Genomic DNA, 15,781 nt, shown 5'->3' on the forward strand with positions numbered 1-15,781 from the left:
ATGAGGAAAATGGGGCAAAAAGGAAGCTACAGGCAGATGAGCTTAAGTGGCCTAGCCCCTCTCCCTTCATCTAAAGAGCCAGCCATGAAGCCTCAGTCTAATTAAACCAAATTACATTGTGAGGCTGAATCCAGCTCCACATATTCCCCATGTACACCTTTCCCTGTTCTGCCTGGCCTCGCGAAATATCCTCAATTACTCCTCCAGTCAACCTCCTTAATGATTTTTCTCTTAGCGTCTGAGAGGAAAGAGGGGGGAGTGGGTGGCTGCCCGGAGAAGGGGGGGGGCTTCGTTACAACGATGCTTAGTGTAGCAAAGCCTAATTTAATGTGCCCTTTTCTACTTGTGTAGGCAGCGCAGTCAAAACAAATCTGGATGCGTTTAATGTGGGCATTAGTATGAAATGGTCAGTGAAATCTAGGTCTGCCCTGTGAAACGAAGGGAGAAGAAAACCTGCACGGACGAATCGGGTCAGCTAATTGCCCGGCTGAGATGAAGCCACACTCTGAGTGACAGCTCCGGTGACCAATTAGAAACTACATCTGAGAGAGCAATGAAAGCAGTAATGGACATCAGAACAGAAGTCGCTATCCTCTCAATATGCATTACACAATTTCTTTAGTCATTTTTTAGCAGATCTTTCTCTTAATGCATAGAAGACAAACCAGTCACCAGCAAAAACAAAGCATACTGTAATTTTACATTACTTCTCAGTCTTAGGTCACTGAAACAGGCAGTGAATTTATGGGCAAAATGCAGATTCTAAACTTTCAAACACAACTTTGTGTTTATAAGTAGACAACAGTGATATTTTATTATGATATGAATTTGATGAAAAGTAAACATACTATAGATTTCTGCCATGTGACACCAAAACAAATTGCATATGTTCATGCAGATTTTCAAGCCAATATAAAAGTAATCCATCACTGTAACTTAATAAACATTAGTGTTCAAAAATTCATCTGATTTCAAATAAATACAATCACTTCTGTTTCAAATAATTAGCAGGACCCTAGGAAGTGGGGAAATACATATTTCATCATTTAAAAATATTTTCCGAATGATATCCAGAGCTGTAGAAGATTCTAACACTACGAGAAAGCAGTATAACATCAAGAATTAAGTTATCCCAAAATCAATGCTCACAACGAATCGTATTTCAAAAGCAGAAAAACCTCAAGGAGGACAGGTAACTTGACCAAAACAGTCATGTAAATCAATCATTACAGTGTATTATTTATCATTTTATTCACTTCTTGCTCACAGAATTCTTGAAATATTAAATAAAATTCAAAACCTTCATTTGGCACAACATTTATATTATTTAACACCATGGTGTTTATGTTATTGCATATAAAATGCCCGAAATAGCTGCAGTTTAATGCAAAAGTTAATGGAAATAGCTGAATTTCCTCTTATCCTCTACAGGATAAAAACGTAAATATGTGATTTTTTTTTTTATTTTACTGTAGAATTTAACATATTGGAAAAATTAACACAAAAACATGTAGAAGCACGTAAAATTCAGCTAATTTAAACGCGTTAACATGTGCAGAAGTGTGTTCTCTGTAGAAGATGTGTTCACTTATTTTCACTTTCAAACATAATGTCATTTGAGAGGGGCGCCCAAACGTTTACACTAAACCTATAAAATGATGCATTTGAATGGCAGTGTAAGTATGTATAGCAAAACAAAACAATAATAACCAAGACTTCTCAGGGTTAATATGCCATAAGGACACAACTGGACATCTCAAGAGCGACACTTCAGGAGCTTTGCTCTCTGGACGGTACATTAAAGCAGTGACTCAAACATTCCCATAACAACACCAAACAGGCCTCGGTGCAGACAGTCTATAAACTTTATAGGCGTCTAAACTAAGTGCTGACACTATTTGATGAAATAGGTGCACTTTTCGCATTTCCACCAAGTAGCAGTTGCTATAAATGCTGCACGTTGCTATAAATAGTGCAAGCATTGGTGTTAAAGTTTACAACAGACATAAAACTTGATCACCATCCAAAACTGCACTTCTCTGCGGCATCAGCTGTCAGTGTCTACGATGCTTTGGGTTGAATTCCATCTGTTAGGATTACAAGTGTGAACTTGTTTCAAAGCTTACACAGATGAAGTGCTGGAAAGCACTGGGGAGGTGATAAGGATGACCGCATGTAGAGAGCATTCTCTAAGTGACGTTTTCTTTTTTTTTTTTTTCTGGATAGTGACATGTTTCTGATGATTTGGCTTTAAACTCCAGCACATTTCATTTTAAACGATGCTATGACTATGAGGTTAAAGTGCAAATGAGCAGCTTTGCATCTATCTTGAGATAACCACAGAGGAATCACAGCCATATCTATTCATTTTCAGAGGACCATAAGTAATCAGACAACTGGCTGGTCCTTCCTTTGGTCAGCTGTATGTTGCTGCATCATTAGTCCTTGTATAAAGGTCCAACAAAAGGTCTAGAGTTGGCTCTGCAGTTTGTTGCTGCCGTCTCTCACTATGAGGGGCAACAACTGGCAATCAGTAAAGTAGGCCATCATGAGACTACAAATTAGAATACATTAATCAGAGATAGAGTCAAAAAAGTAGCTGTGTCTAAATCAACTGTCTGGCACATTGATAAGAAGCCAGAAGATACTAGTGAGCTTAGCACTCAAGACTGGAGCAGTGGGTGACTGACGAACACACGCACTAAGAGCTCTCTCCAGGACAGAAGCATAACAGACAATTAGAAAGAAAAGAAGATCACAGCAGAAGCTGAGGAGGGAAACCACTGGCAAACCTCAAGAAACCTCAAGGCCAGGCTGCAGTCACAATGAATACCTTTAAAGTACTTTGAAAAGCCTGGAAAGTTGAGACAGAGGACAAAAAATGAGCACAGACCAAATCAATGGTATGAAAGAAAGGAGAAAAACACAAACTGCTCATAATTCAAAGTAAAACATGGCCTGCAGTGGAACTGCATTGCTGGTCTTGGTGATATTACCCACCATACACCAAAAAACAAGGGGTCAACCGATACGATTGTTTCCGGGCCGATACTGATACCAATTAGTGGCAATCTGGGAAGCCAATTAGGGGCCGATATTTATATACCATAAATTTCATGCTTGTAGATTGAACATTTATAAGAATAAAATTCTTTTATAACTTACATTCTATGAATATTAGACCATTATTAAAAAAGAGCTTTGAGCTTTAGACTAGGTTTCAAAAATAGTAATGTAAACATTTTAAATCTTTAAAAACAGGCCAAAATAAATAAATCAAGAACATTTAATAGTCAATTACATTTGAAAAATGAAGCTCAGAAAAGAGACCCATAGTCTTTAAATTGAAAAAATATTACAAATATTTTAGATATGTGGTATGAGTCACTGGCAATGTTTACATGCAAAGATGTTTGCCAATCCAATTACAGATTCAGACTGAGGTGTTTATATGCACACTATATTCAACACGCTGATGAAAACCTTTGTTTACATGCTCACTGCAAGTGTCACATGAGGTCCAGTCAGAGTGAGATGAGCAGCAGTGAGCAGTGCTTGTGTTTTTAATTGCTTTAAAATGATGTCAGACTCAGGAAAACGTCCTTCACACGTACTTATTAAAGAAGGCTGAGAGGAAGACGTTGTGCTCCGATACACATACATGGCTAATATTCTTCTATTTAATGGCTTATTTATTTACCTCGTTCAATCAGACAGAAATTGTAGTCCAAATGGCCTCAATTGGACGTATTCTATTCCGATTGAGCTGTTAGTCGGATTATTAATAGATTATTAGGCTGCTTGAAAACGTGGCCAATGACAGTCCTGTAAGGGAGGAATCAAATACACTGACCTGTAAATGTATTACAGTAAAAATATTACAGTAAGCATCTGAGCAATCATGCAGTAAAAATGTCTATACTTTGTAAAAAGCAACAATGAGGGTGTATGAATGTTAAAATGCTTATTTCATTTTGTTGTTCAACCAAAGTACTTTGCAAGAACAAGCAGCTTGTTGGATGTATCAGATATATTCTGAGCTGCATGATTTGATGGAAACAGCCTGTTTAGCCTAAGCAGAGTGTAGGAATCTTCAGAACTCACAAACCACAAATATCAAGTTAGATCGGATTTACTTGACACATGGTCCAGATTTCTACCAATCAATAGTGCTGTGGGTTGGACAAAGAGACAGACTACAGTGGTTCTGGTTGGTTGTACTCAATGCATCATACACATTCCAAGTAATCCAGTAACATTTTGGGTAGGACATGTGCCAGACTCCATAAGTGTTTTGTTGATCGCGGTTGCATCAGATATGCACATACCTAACAAAAAGCACTTTTATTGGCAAGGAAGCAAATTCAAATGCAGATTGTGATAACTGGATAAATTGATATCAGCTCTGATTATCGGTCAGGCCTACTAAAAATCACACTTCTGCTTGCATCAGGACAAAGACCCTAGCTTCTAAAGCAACACTGGAGTTATTGTAGGCCACAAAAGGGACTATACTTGACCGGATGAGCTGATTACTCAACCTGAACAGCACAGAGGTGCATTTCACTAAAACCCAAAAGGCCCTGAAACAAGCAGCAACTGAAAATACCGATCTGAAAAGAGCAAAACTGTATCTGTCCAAATATTTCTGAACTGAACTGTATATTTAATGATACATTTCAACTATCTTTAGCCTTTAGCTTTTAATGAAAACATGAGTATTACTATAGCAAGCTTAGTGGGGTATTTTAATGGACTGAATCAGCCATCCTGCATGGCTAGCTGCTATAATGGAACAATATAACCGGCAGTTTTATTTTGAATAGCACAAAAACAAGTGGAGGAAGACAAGCCTTCACTTCTCATCACTCTTTAGCAAGGCAGGGTTTAATAAATAAAGGTACAGTTAAGAATTATTCAATAAATAACATATATACAAGGAGATATATTTCAAGGATACTGTTACATATCTTTCTTAAAGTGAACTTAAGGCCGTCACGAAAAACTTCATAATAATGTTTGTAGAATATAAATGTTATTGAATTATGAAATATTCATTTGTATTTTTATGTTGAGCTGCAGAAAGTTGATCATGGGGAAAATAAAGAAAAATATGGTTTAAGATAATTTGACACTCCAATTTAATTTGTCTAAATTTTAATATTGTCTCAAAGTATATTTCAATAAGACTATCATTCATATTACAAAACATAGAATGCAGGTCTGCTGCTATTTAAAAAGTCACTTGACATTTCAAGAAACTGCCGTTTTTTAACTTTCCACGGTTCAGAATAAACATTTTCATGATTTTATTGAGTAAAACTTCAGCACAGATGGGTTTTAATAAAAAAAAAAACAACTTTATTTTGGTGGATTATTAAATAAGTAAGTGTGGTATTAAATAACTAACTGTGGTTCATGGTTATTTTTATCAGTTCTCTCTGCAGCTTCGTCAGTGTAACACTCAGGCAGGGTTGTCAGATGCACAAGCAGAGTCTTTTAATAAACAAAGTCCCTAGATCAAAAACATAGAATTAACAGACAAAAAGTCCAGGAAAACCAGAAATGACCAAAACACACTGAAGGTAGCTCCATAGTGACATGGAGAGTGGCAATGAGGCAGAGTGAGAGTCCGGGTTATAAAAGGCGCTGATGAGTGGATTGTAGGCAGGTGTGTGAGTGTGGGAGGAGTCAGCCTCTCAATACTCTGGAGAAGCTGATCTCTGGATGGACGAACGGCCAGTAGGCGTGACAGTCAGCAACGCAGGAGAAACAGCAGAGCCCAGATCATGAGAGTAACCTCTTGATATGCAAAATGCAAGTGCAAACTGGTGAAGACGACTACAGATCAATTTATGTATATTTATATATCACGTTCCCATGAATAGTCAGTATTGTATTTCAAAGAGGCAGAAATGTCAAACCCTGAGTTTCCAGGATAAATCAATTAACAAACATTTTTGCCAATATTTTTTCAAATTTTCTGCATAATGCCACCACTGAGCCCATACTTATCATCTGGGCTTTAATAACAAGTTATATAATGTTGATAATGGTAGATTAGTAGCAAATCTGAAAAAAAAGCCCTATTTTGTTCCACGACACCCTGTATGTACCTCACAGCTATAAATATTCTTAAAATTATGTTTCTGGCCCAAACAATTTCAAAATATTAACTTAATCTGAAAACTGCAAAAAATCAGACTCTGTCAGTAATCCAATCAATACATTTACATGCACAGTAATCAGACAATGGGGAAACTCCAGGTCTACATGAACCAGACAATAATCAGATTTCTGCTTTGCAACCAGCCAATAAACTCACAGAAGAAGACGTGACGTAAACAGAATGTAAAACTCAAATTTCATACTTCTTTTTATTAGACACTGTGCCACTTTACCTGAAAATATGAACAAACATCATCTAGAAGATGAAGAAAATTTTAATATTTCATTTTGTCAAGCATGGGTTTGGTTTCTGCATCTCACAGCAATTCATTTATTTCTGACACTGCAATCTGTTTTCATAAATGCGCAGACTGAGAAATAAGAAAGAAATCAGAGTAAGAGTTCACGTGCACTGAGAAATCTGATTACTGAGCTAAAATCAGCTCTCTTTATTGGATTTGTAGACCTGACACCAGTCTAAGAAATTGAAGTGTGTTGTTTACATGACCATTTGAATAATCACATAACTGCAGAAAACGTAAAAAGTAATGTTTTCATAACCGTTTCATGTAATGACTGTCCATGATGTAGCTTTTAGAGACATTAAGCACTTCAGATCTCCTATCAACAACACTGGGAACAACTCTGACTTTAAATTCTTTGAATGGAATGTAGATGAAACTGCATAACATTAAAGATTTTTCCTGTTTTTTGGGAACTCCAGATAGAAAACACTGCTGATATAGTGTTCTGTTCTACATTCTGATTGGTTGGGACAGTTGTCACTCACCGGGAGGCTGGAGGGGCGGTCCTGTTGGATCAGGCCTATTTCATCATGGTTGGATTTCCCAGAATTCCCAGCGGGATGGCTCCTGTTCCCATAGTTCTCCTGGGCCTCCTGAGAGAGAGAGGGAGAGTGAGAAAGAGTGTGAGCTACAAGCTTACATAATTCATAAGTGCAAAACAGCTTCTATTCCAACAAGAAGCACAGCAAGAAGGCTCGTCAGTGACATTCCAGCTGACATGCACCACTTGGGTGGGTTTGGAATGGACAAGAAAAGGAAGATTTCTGGATCCAGTTGTGCTCTCTGCCCCTCAGCCAAAGCCAAAAAACTTGTTCAAAACAGCCCCCAGCGTTTGAGCAAACAGAACTACGGAAAAGTTGGGAAAATGGCAGTTTCTTGAAATATCAAGCAACTTTTTAAACAGCAGCAGACCTGCATGGCATGGTTTTTAATATGAATGAGTCTTATTGACAATACTTATATTTAGACAAGTTATATTTGTGTGTCAAATCATTTTAAACTGTATTTTTTTGGTTTAATATGAATGTTAATGATCCTTTCCCCAAAAAACAGGCAAGCACAGCAGGACTAAAGAGGGAGAACATCAAATTCTGCAACAATTTGTACAACAGAAGTAAATGCAGTAGTTTCAGCTCTCAGGTTTCAGCGGATAACAACACTCCTGCATCGTAACAAGATGTGCCAGGGAACAGATGTTAAATAAATGTTGACATTATTTGGCAAAGGCTGCTGACACACAAAGGCCACATTTCTCTTAATATTTAACAGAGGGAAACTGACCTGTGTACAAAAACGTCACATTTGCAGCTTTAACACTGAATGATTGAATGTTGGTATTGGAGAGCAGGGAAAAGTATTCTTCCCCGTCTACATGAGCAGCTCAGGCTGGCACGCTGCCCAGCGAGTATTCTATTACCTATTAGGAAGTCATTCATTTATACAGCGCTCCTTAAAAAAATACTCACCACTTCCTAAAATAAACAGTCTGTGAAGATGAAAAACAGACAAGGCAATAAATTGCAGTTCAAGAGGGGGAAAAAGAGCACAGGTGTTCACACTACAGACCAAACTGGACGAGGAAGAACGGCCAGCTAAGGCCGACTGAGGATCGCCTTCCATAAAGACAACAGCTGATGACCAGCATGCATATTCTAAGTGAAAATAAGTGCACAAAAGTACAGAAAACACACCTCTGCACATTTTATGAATAGATTATATGCTCCGTTTGGCCTGTAACAAGTTATGGCACATTTTACTCTTTAGGTTTTATTTTTTCCCCAAAAAAAACGTACATATTGTCGCTGTCCAAAGAAAAGCAAGTATCTCCAAAATAGCAACTTTACAGGAGAAGGCAAAAACACTCTTACCTTCGAGTATAAATCAAAGTAAAGAGTTTTAAATCCAAGTGATTTTAGAGCATTTCTATTGGTCCTTTGATCATGATATTTACACACAAAGGACAGCTGGTGTGTTGAATTGATGTAGAAAAATAAAAATCAACAAAAATGAACATGTGTGGTTTTCTTTGGACAGCGATGATATTCAAGTTTGTTCTCTCTAAAGGAGGAGCCACACAAAACATGCTGGCAGTGGTCTGTAAAGCTGTAAGACTGAGATAAGATAAGATAAGATAAGATAATCCTTTATTAGTCCCACAGCGGGGAAAATCACAGTATTACAGCAGCAGAGTAACAGAAGTAAGGCACTCAGTAATAGAAACTGCAACTTATAAAGAACATACTGTTTGAATATTCTGACGAATTTAAGAATATATTGCCAAATGCCTGTTTTAAGCCACCCAGAGTGTGAACGTCAAAGTAAACCCTACATTGGCTTTGCACTGGGAAGCTAAACAGCCTACTTATAAGTGTAAGTTTGTACGTTAAACAGTGAAATAAATGCAGGGATGGCACACGTTCACAAGTAAAAAATGAAATGCATGAGCGGTCCATGTTTTATGTTAATGTGACATCAGAGCACCTAGAGAGATCCTGTGCTTGCTTATTCGTAATATTAAATATTTTCTCATTGGCGATAATACATCTGTGCTACTTGCACTGGTGCTGAAAAATGAGACGATTCTTTGTGTGCCCTCTTGAGAGCGCTGCTTAATGGCTTCGCTCCCTTTCATTCCTCTTTTACTGATCCTCAGCTCTCTCAAACAGGTAACCAGCAATTTAGCTATCGGGTCATTCTGCAGAAACGTCCACTTTTTAATCTCTGCATAGGAGTCACTGGTGTTACTGTCACTGGTGTTACCTTTCTTATGCGTAACACCGGTGACAGTAACACCAGTGACATTTTTAATGAAAAATGCCTTTTACAAAACGGCTGTTACATCATCAAATCATATGTTGTCAGTCATGGAATATCCACTAAAATATGCAATTTTTGTATTAGATTTTTTTTCACAATTACTTAAAAATAAAGTAGGTCACACCGGTGACTTCAACTAAAAGCTTCGTATGAAATCATGAGCTAAATGAGAACATTTCTGATAACTAAAAAGACACAGTGGACTTACCATGTGATTCTCTTCATAGATCATCAGAAAAAGGATGTCATCAATGTGATTTTTATTTCAAAATAATAAAGAGATTTTTTGTTACTCAGTAACACCAGTGACACGACTTCTGGGAACTTTCATTATGTATTCTATAATATTTATTCGTCATTTGTTTTCTTTATGTCATGTAAATCATGTGTTTCATAGTCATGTATAGATAAAATAGCAAAAATAACGTTTTTTACCTCAAAACATGGCCTCAGCCTTTACACATAACAGTGAGGACAAGCACTTCGGTGGTGCTTGGAATTCAATATAACTCAATATAATAGCCTCAAGAAGGTGTAACTGTTAAAATAATGTTTTATTTTAAAATATAAATAAATTGCTAACTCTAACATGTTTTTCAAGTGTAATGCTAGGGACACAAAAATGTTTCCATAGAATGACTCAATTAGCAAACCCGCTCCGATGACGCCCAATTAGAGCCAACAGTGCAGGACACATCGCACAAACTACAGGTGACGGTGTTCACCAAACGCTTGTGGCATCCGACAGTCAACTTGGTGTGACATTATTAGAGGTCTACTACCCAACCTGAGCCCAATAGGGCCCAACAAAATATCAGGTTTCAGGCCAGGTTCAGGCCAATCTTGTACATACCACACTGGGCTCAGAATTGGGTTTCTTTTCTAATGAGTGATTTTTTTAATTTAATAAATTTTTTTTTGAAGCAATTTTCCCACATTTTCTGTATGTATGGTTGCAGTATAGTCCATAGCTGCGTCTGGAATAGCTCCAGAGTTTGAGAAGTGGGTGAACATGTGCCTGAATGAAACTGTAAATTAAGGGCAACAATGTGTCAGTGGGAGCTGCACAATAGATGTTGAGAGGGATGTTTTTGAGCTGGTGAAAAGGTCACAGAAGATATTCCTCTTACTTGTTAAGCCCAAAGTGTGCTAAGCATTTTTGAAAAGCTGTTCTCTGCTCAGTACAAATGACAATTTTATATATATATTACTATAGGACAAATATATACTATTAATAAATATATGTCAGTATATCACACACAGGGCAGAACTATTTACACTCTCAGAAATAAAGTTATTAAACCATCAATTGTCACTGGTAGAGCCCCTCTTGTCACTGGGGTGGCCACCTCAAGTGTACATCTCAGTACCTTTAGTCAGGGAACATAACTGTACCATAATCCACTGAAGTTGGATACTACTGACTCCACATACCCCGTCTCGACTCCAGGCTTTTTAGTCTATTGTTCTATTTTAAAATATTTGGTTATGAAAAAGTACAAATCTGTACTTTTCACCTGGAAAACATTATTTAAGGTGCACAACTGGATCTTAAAACCACTGTTTTACGTCTGAGGGGACATTTACATTGTTTGTACCTTGATGAATGACAACCATACCGGCACAGAACCTCTATTTCAGTGTAGAATTCCTTTTTCAAGCTTCATATGGTATATTTTCAATCTGTATCAGACAAAACATGTTCATGTGCTCCAGCATTAGCTTCAGAGAGGGGCTAGCAAAACAGCATTACTAAAGAGAAGATGTAACATTTATGGCCCAAATAGTCACAATTCACCACTGACAGAAAGCACACTTCCACACGGAAACTTACTATTTATTTAGTTTTTATGTATATTGAGCTGCTTTTCAAAACAGTCTAAGAAGCAAATGACGTGCAGAGGAGTTCATATCCATCAGTGTATCAAAAACGAAACATTAGTATCGTGACGCCAGTATAGGTGATGTGTTTCCCAGCACTACACCAGAGTCATCAGGCATACCACCGTTTCTTACACAGATGATAAAAGTAATCTCTCCAGACATTTACTCGGGGAATTCTTTATTCGAATGTTTATGTGTAGTCATTCTAAAGAAAAAAAATCTGCAACATTAGACAGCAGGAATAGCTCAAGGATATTCCCTCCAGGCGATAATGAGTTGGATATGTTCTACCAGGGAAGCGATGCTGAGTTTTCAACCTTTCAGCCGAGAAATTGTAGAAATTCCTGCGTGTTAATTTGTGCTGGGGAATTGATTTGAGTTTTCAGCATGGCCGGCTGAGTGTGGAACACTTATCAGTTACATGGAGCTGCGCTTGTCTGCCCGAGCGGTGGGCTGGAAAAGGTAAACATAGCCTGTAATGCCGAGAATTGAGAAATTACAGCCTGCGTCTGCTGGAAACGCATGCATATACCGGCTGAACTGAAAGTGAAAGTAGACGATTATGTCATCACTTCGCATTGTAAACAGAAGACAGGAGGCTGACCTGGACCTGACCCACTTTTCTACCATTCGCGCACACACACACACATGCCTGAATAAATATTTCACTACAGCCTGCACAGCCTAGTGTTTTCAATATAGAACATATGTATGTGTGTGACCAGGTGGGCATTTATGCACGTGAGGTACAGGTCTGTATGGGCCCAAACACGAATTGTACCTATGATTGCTGTTTTTCCACTGGGCAGTGCAGTATATATATATATATATATACTCTTTTATAAACGAGACCCCTGGAGCTTAATTTATATAAAACAATCACAGTCAATAACCGCAGTCGCACTAGGTCAGAAAACCACAATTATGCAATTCCTCTTCAACGCGCCACACCGTTACACAGTACCATAATCCACACACCCCGTCTCGTCTCCAGGCATTTATTTTATTGTTCAGCTTTAAAACATCAGGCATGAAAAGGTAAAATATGTACTTTTCACCTGGAAAAAACTTACTTAAGGTTCAGAGTCAGACCTCAAAACCACTGTTGTACCTTTGAGGGCACATTTACATTGTTGTTACCTTGATGAACGAAAAATGTACCTGCACAGAACCTTTATTTCTAACAGCGTGTAGAGAAAATGATCCTGATTGGAGAATTTTCATTGAGTGATTCAATAGCTTACCCCCCGTTTCTAACAATGAAATAAGAGTATTACTACAAAACTTTTAGAATTGAAAATAAAACAATAAAAACTAATAAAATGAATTAAAAAACGATAGATATGTACTTTTTAATTCCCAGAAATGATGTTCTCTGGACGCCGAGGAGGGCTTGGCACTGCTCTCTGTCTGGTTAATGTTTACAACACAGTCTAAGGTTCACTGTGTAATTTTGAGAAAAGCAGAACAGAACAAAACAGTCTAACAGTCAACACAAATTACTCAGATTTGTCAAACATCTTTCGGATGAAGAATCAGAGCTCAGGAAGCCAAAATTAAGCGAAATTTAATTCTGAATTGTGATATATTTGTACAATATTATGATACTGAATTGTAGCACTACCCCCACTGTGTGTAACAAATTCTCAGGTATTATAGTTTCTATGAATAATACTGCTTTATGAAGTTTTAACACACTAAACAATTTATGAAATAATAGCTGTATGAACACACCTGAATTTCATATAATCCACACCCACACACAAATGTATCCCACTGCTTCTGATGGGGTTTTATAGTAGAATAATCAGAAAAGGGGCTTGCAGAGAACCAGCTCAAGTGGGAGGCGGGCAATGTGAAAGGTAAAGAGAATTATAGCACATTAGCCACAGAGAGAGCGAGCAGAGTAATATTAGCTTACGTAAGGTCCTGTCAATGGGCTGATTTTGCTGCATTCACAGGTGGAAGACACTTTAATAAAGGTATTAGGGGTGAAATGAGGGGAAAAAGTGATTCCCCTTTATCATTTCCTCCCAGCTGTAAGGACAGACTGCACGGATCAATCACAAGGGTCTTTTTCCTTCACTCTGTCTCTCTCTCTCTCTCTCTCTCTCTCTCTCTCTCTCTCTCTCTCTCTCTCTCACACACACAACTTCTCTCTCTCTCAGTTTTTTCTCCTGCTCTACCATGACTTTTTTCTCCCTTCCTCCATCTCTCCCTCCTTCTCTCCCTCCCTCCCTCCCTCCCTCTCTCTCTCTCTCACAACTTCTCTCTCTCTCAGTTTTTTCTCCTGCTCTACCATGACTTTTTTCTCCCTTCCTCCATCTCTCCCTCCTTCTCTCCCTCCCTCCCTCCCTCCCTCCCTCTCTCTCTCTCTCTCACAACTTCTCTCTCTCTCAGTTTTTTCTCCTGCTCTACCATTACTTTTTTCTCCCTTCCTCCATCTCTCCCTCCTTCTCTCCCTCCCTCCCTCCCTCCCTCCCTCCCTCCCTCCCTCTCTCTCTCTCTCACAACTTCTCTCTCTCTCAGTTTTTTCTCCTGCTCTACCATTACTTTTTTTTCCCTTCCTCCATCTCTCCCTCCTTCTCTCCCTCCCTCCCTCCCTCCCTCCCTCTCTCTCTCTCTCCCCCCCCCCCCCTCTCTCTCTCTCTCTCTCTCTCTCAGTCTCCCACCCTCCCCCTCCCTCTCTCTCTCTATCTCTCTCTCTCTCTCTCTCTCTCATGCCCCCATGGCAAGCTCCTCCTCATGACTACCAAATGAATTAGTCATTCCCACACCTTCGGATGCAGATCTCAGCCAAATCTGCCACTAATTCCATTAATATTCATTAAAAATTAAGCTTAATTGCATGTCTTTAAAAAGCCTCGTGCCCCCATCCGTCCCAGGGGCTCTGCAGGACAGTCATTTCTGATTTCCACTGGGCAGCTCCTCCGCTGCCTGTCAGTCGAGCGCGGGGCCGAGGGTGCCAACGCTTTTTTTAGAGCCGCTCTGCATGTGCGCAGAGGGAGAGCAAGAGAGATCGAGAGAGAGAGAGAGAGAGAGAGAGAGAGATCGAGAGAGAGAGAGAGAGAGTGAGTGACACAGAGCGAGAGGGAGACTGAAAGACAACAATAGGAAGGGAGAGAAAAAGAAAGAGAGACAGAGAGAAGAAGGGGAGTGAGGGAGCATGACATGACAAGAGGGACACAGAGAAAACAGGTAGATGGGGAGAGAGAGAAAGAGAGACAGAAAGACTGACACATGATGAGGGGGAGAAAGAAATGCGAAGAGAGAGAGAGAGAGAGAGAGAGAGAGAGAGAGAGAGAGAGAGAGAGAGAGAGGGAGATAGATGGAGAGAGACAAGGAAGACCATGAGAGAGAGATTCTGAAGTAGAGAGAGAGGTGAAGGGACAGAAGGAGAGAATGTGAGCAAAAAGGGGAGGAGAGTGGTGGGAGAGAGAGAGAGAGAGAGAGAGAGGCAGAAAGAGTGAGTGGGAGACTGACATGAGAAGATGGTTGGAGAGAGAAAGAGAGAGAGAAGAAAAGGAGTGAGGGAGCATGACATGACAAGAGGGATAAATAGAAAACAGAGGGGCAGAGAGAGAGAGATGTGGCGTGTGATCGAGAGAAAAGAAAGAGAAAGAGATAAAAAGACTGACAGGATAAAGGGGGAGAGCGAAAGAGAAAGAGAGAGAAGTAAGAGAGAAGAAGAGAACAAGAGAAAGAAGAGAGAGAGAAAGAGGGAGAGATGAAGGGAGACAAGGAAGACTGAGAGAGAGCAAAATAAGGAGAGAGGCAGAGTGAGAGAGAAAGAAAAAAGAGGTAGAAGGAATGAGGGAGGGAGGAGATTATGAGGTAGAAGAGAGGTAAAGGGACAGAAGAAGAGTATGTAAGCAAAAGAGCAGAGGAAGAGAGAAAGAGAAGGAGCGAACAAGAAAGAGATAGAAATACTGACATAGGATGAGGGGGAAAGAAAAGAGAAAAAAGAGAGTAAGAGAGCAAGAGAAAGAGAAGAGAGATGGAGAGGAAGGAAGACAGAGAGAGCAAAAAAGGAAGAGGTAGAATGAGAGAAGAAGCGAAAGGGAGGAGAAAAAGAGAGGTTGAGGGAAAGAGAGAGAGAGAAGATTCTGAGGTAGAGAGAGGTAGAGAGACAGAAGGAGAGAGTATGGGCAAAAAGGGGAAGAGAGAAAGAGAGAGAAGAAGGGAGTAACAGGGCAAGAGAAAGAGAAGTGAGAGAGTGACAGAGAGACTGAGAGAGACAACCAAGACAGAGAGAGAGAGAGAGAGAGAGACAGAGAGAGAGAGCGCAAATAGGAAAGAGAGAGAGAGAAGATTCAGAGGTAGAGAGGTACAGAAGGGACAGAAGGAGAGAATGTGAGCAAAAGGGAGGGGGCAGAGAAAGAGAGCGGGGGAAGAGAGAAAGAGAGGGAGCGAACGAGAGAGCGAGAGAGCGAGAGAGCTAGAGCGAGAGAGAGAAAGAGAGGGAGACTGACACACGACGAGAGACAAACACAGTATTTCACACATGAAAGGCGGAGGAGCGATGGGAACGCTGCAGCGTGCCACGGCGCCAAAGCCTGCATGCTGAGAAGACACAGCAGCCAGAACATCGCTCGCTCTCATCTCAC

General features: G+C 39.6%; 1 protein-coding gene across 1 annotated transcript in view; it reads right to left on the reverse strand.

The window, feature by feature from the left end:
* LOC108423399 (AT-rich interactive domain-containing protein 1B-like) overlaps nt 1-15,781 on the reverse strand; it is a 275,160-nt gene that overhangs the window by 182,577 nt on the left and 76,802 nt on the right. Inside the window, exon 4 of the mRNA XM_037542128.1 lies at nt 6,959-7,066. Coding sequence (XP_037398025.1) covers nt 6,959-7,066 — 108 coding nt within the window. The remainder of the gene's footprint in view (nt 1-6,958; nt 7,067-15,781) is intronic.

The sequence above is a fragment of the Pygocentrus nattereri genome, chromosome 10, assembly GCF_015220715.1.
Source record: "Pygocentrus nattereri isolate fPygNat1 chromosome 10, fPygNat1.pri, whole genome shotgun sequence".
NCBI classification, from domain to species: domain Eukaryota; kingdom Metazoa; phylum Chordata; class Actinopteri; order Characiformes; family Serrasalmidae; genus Pygocentrus; species Pygocentrus nattereri.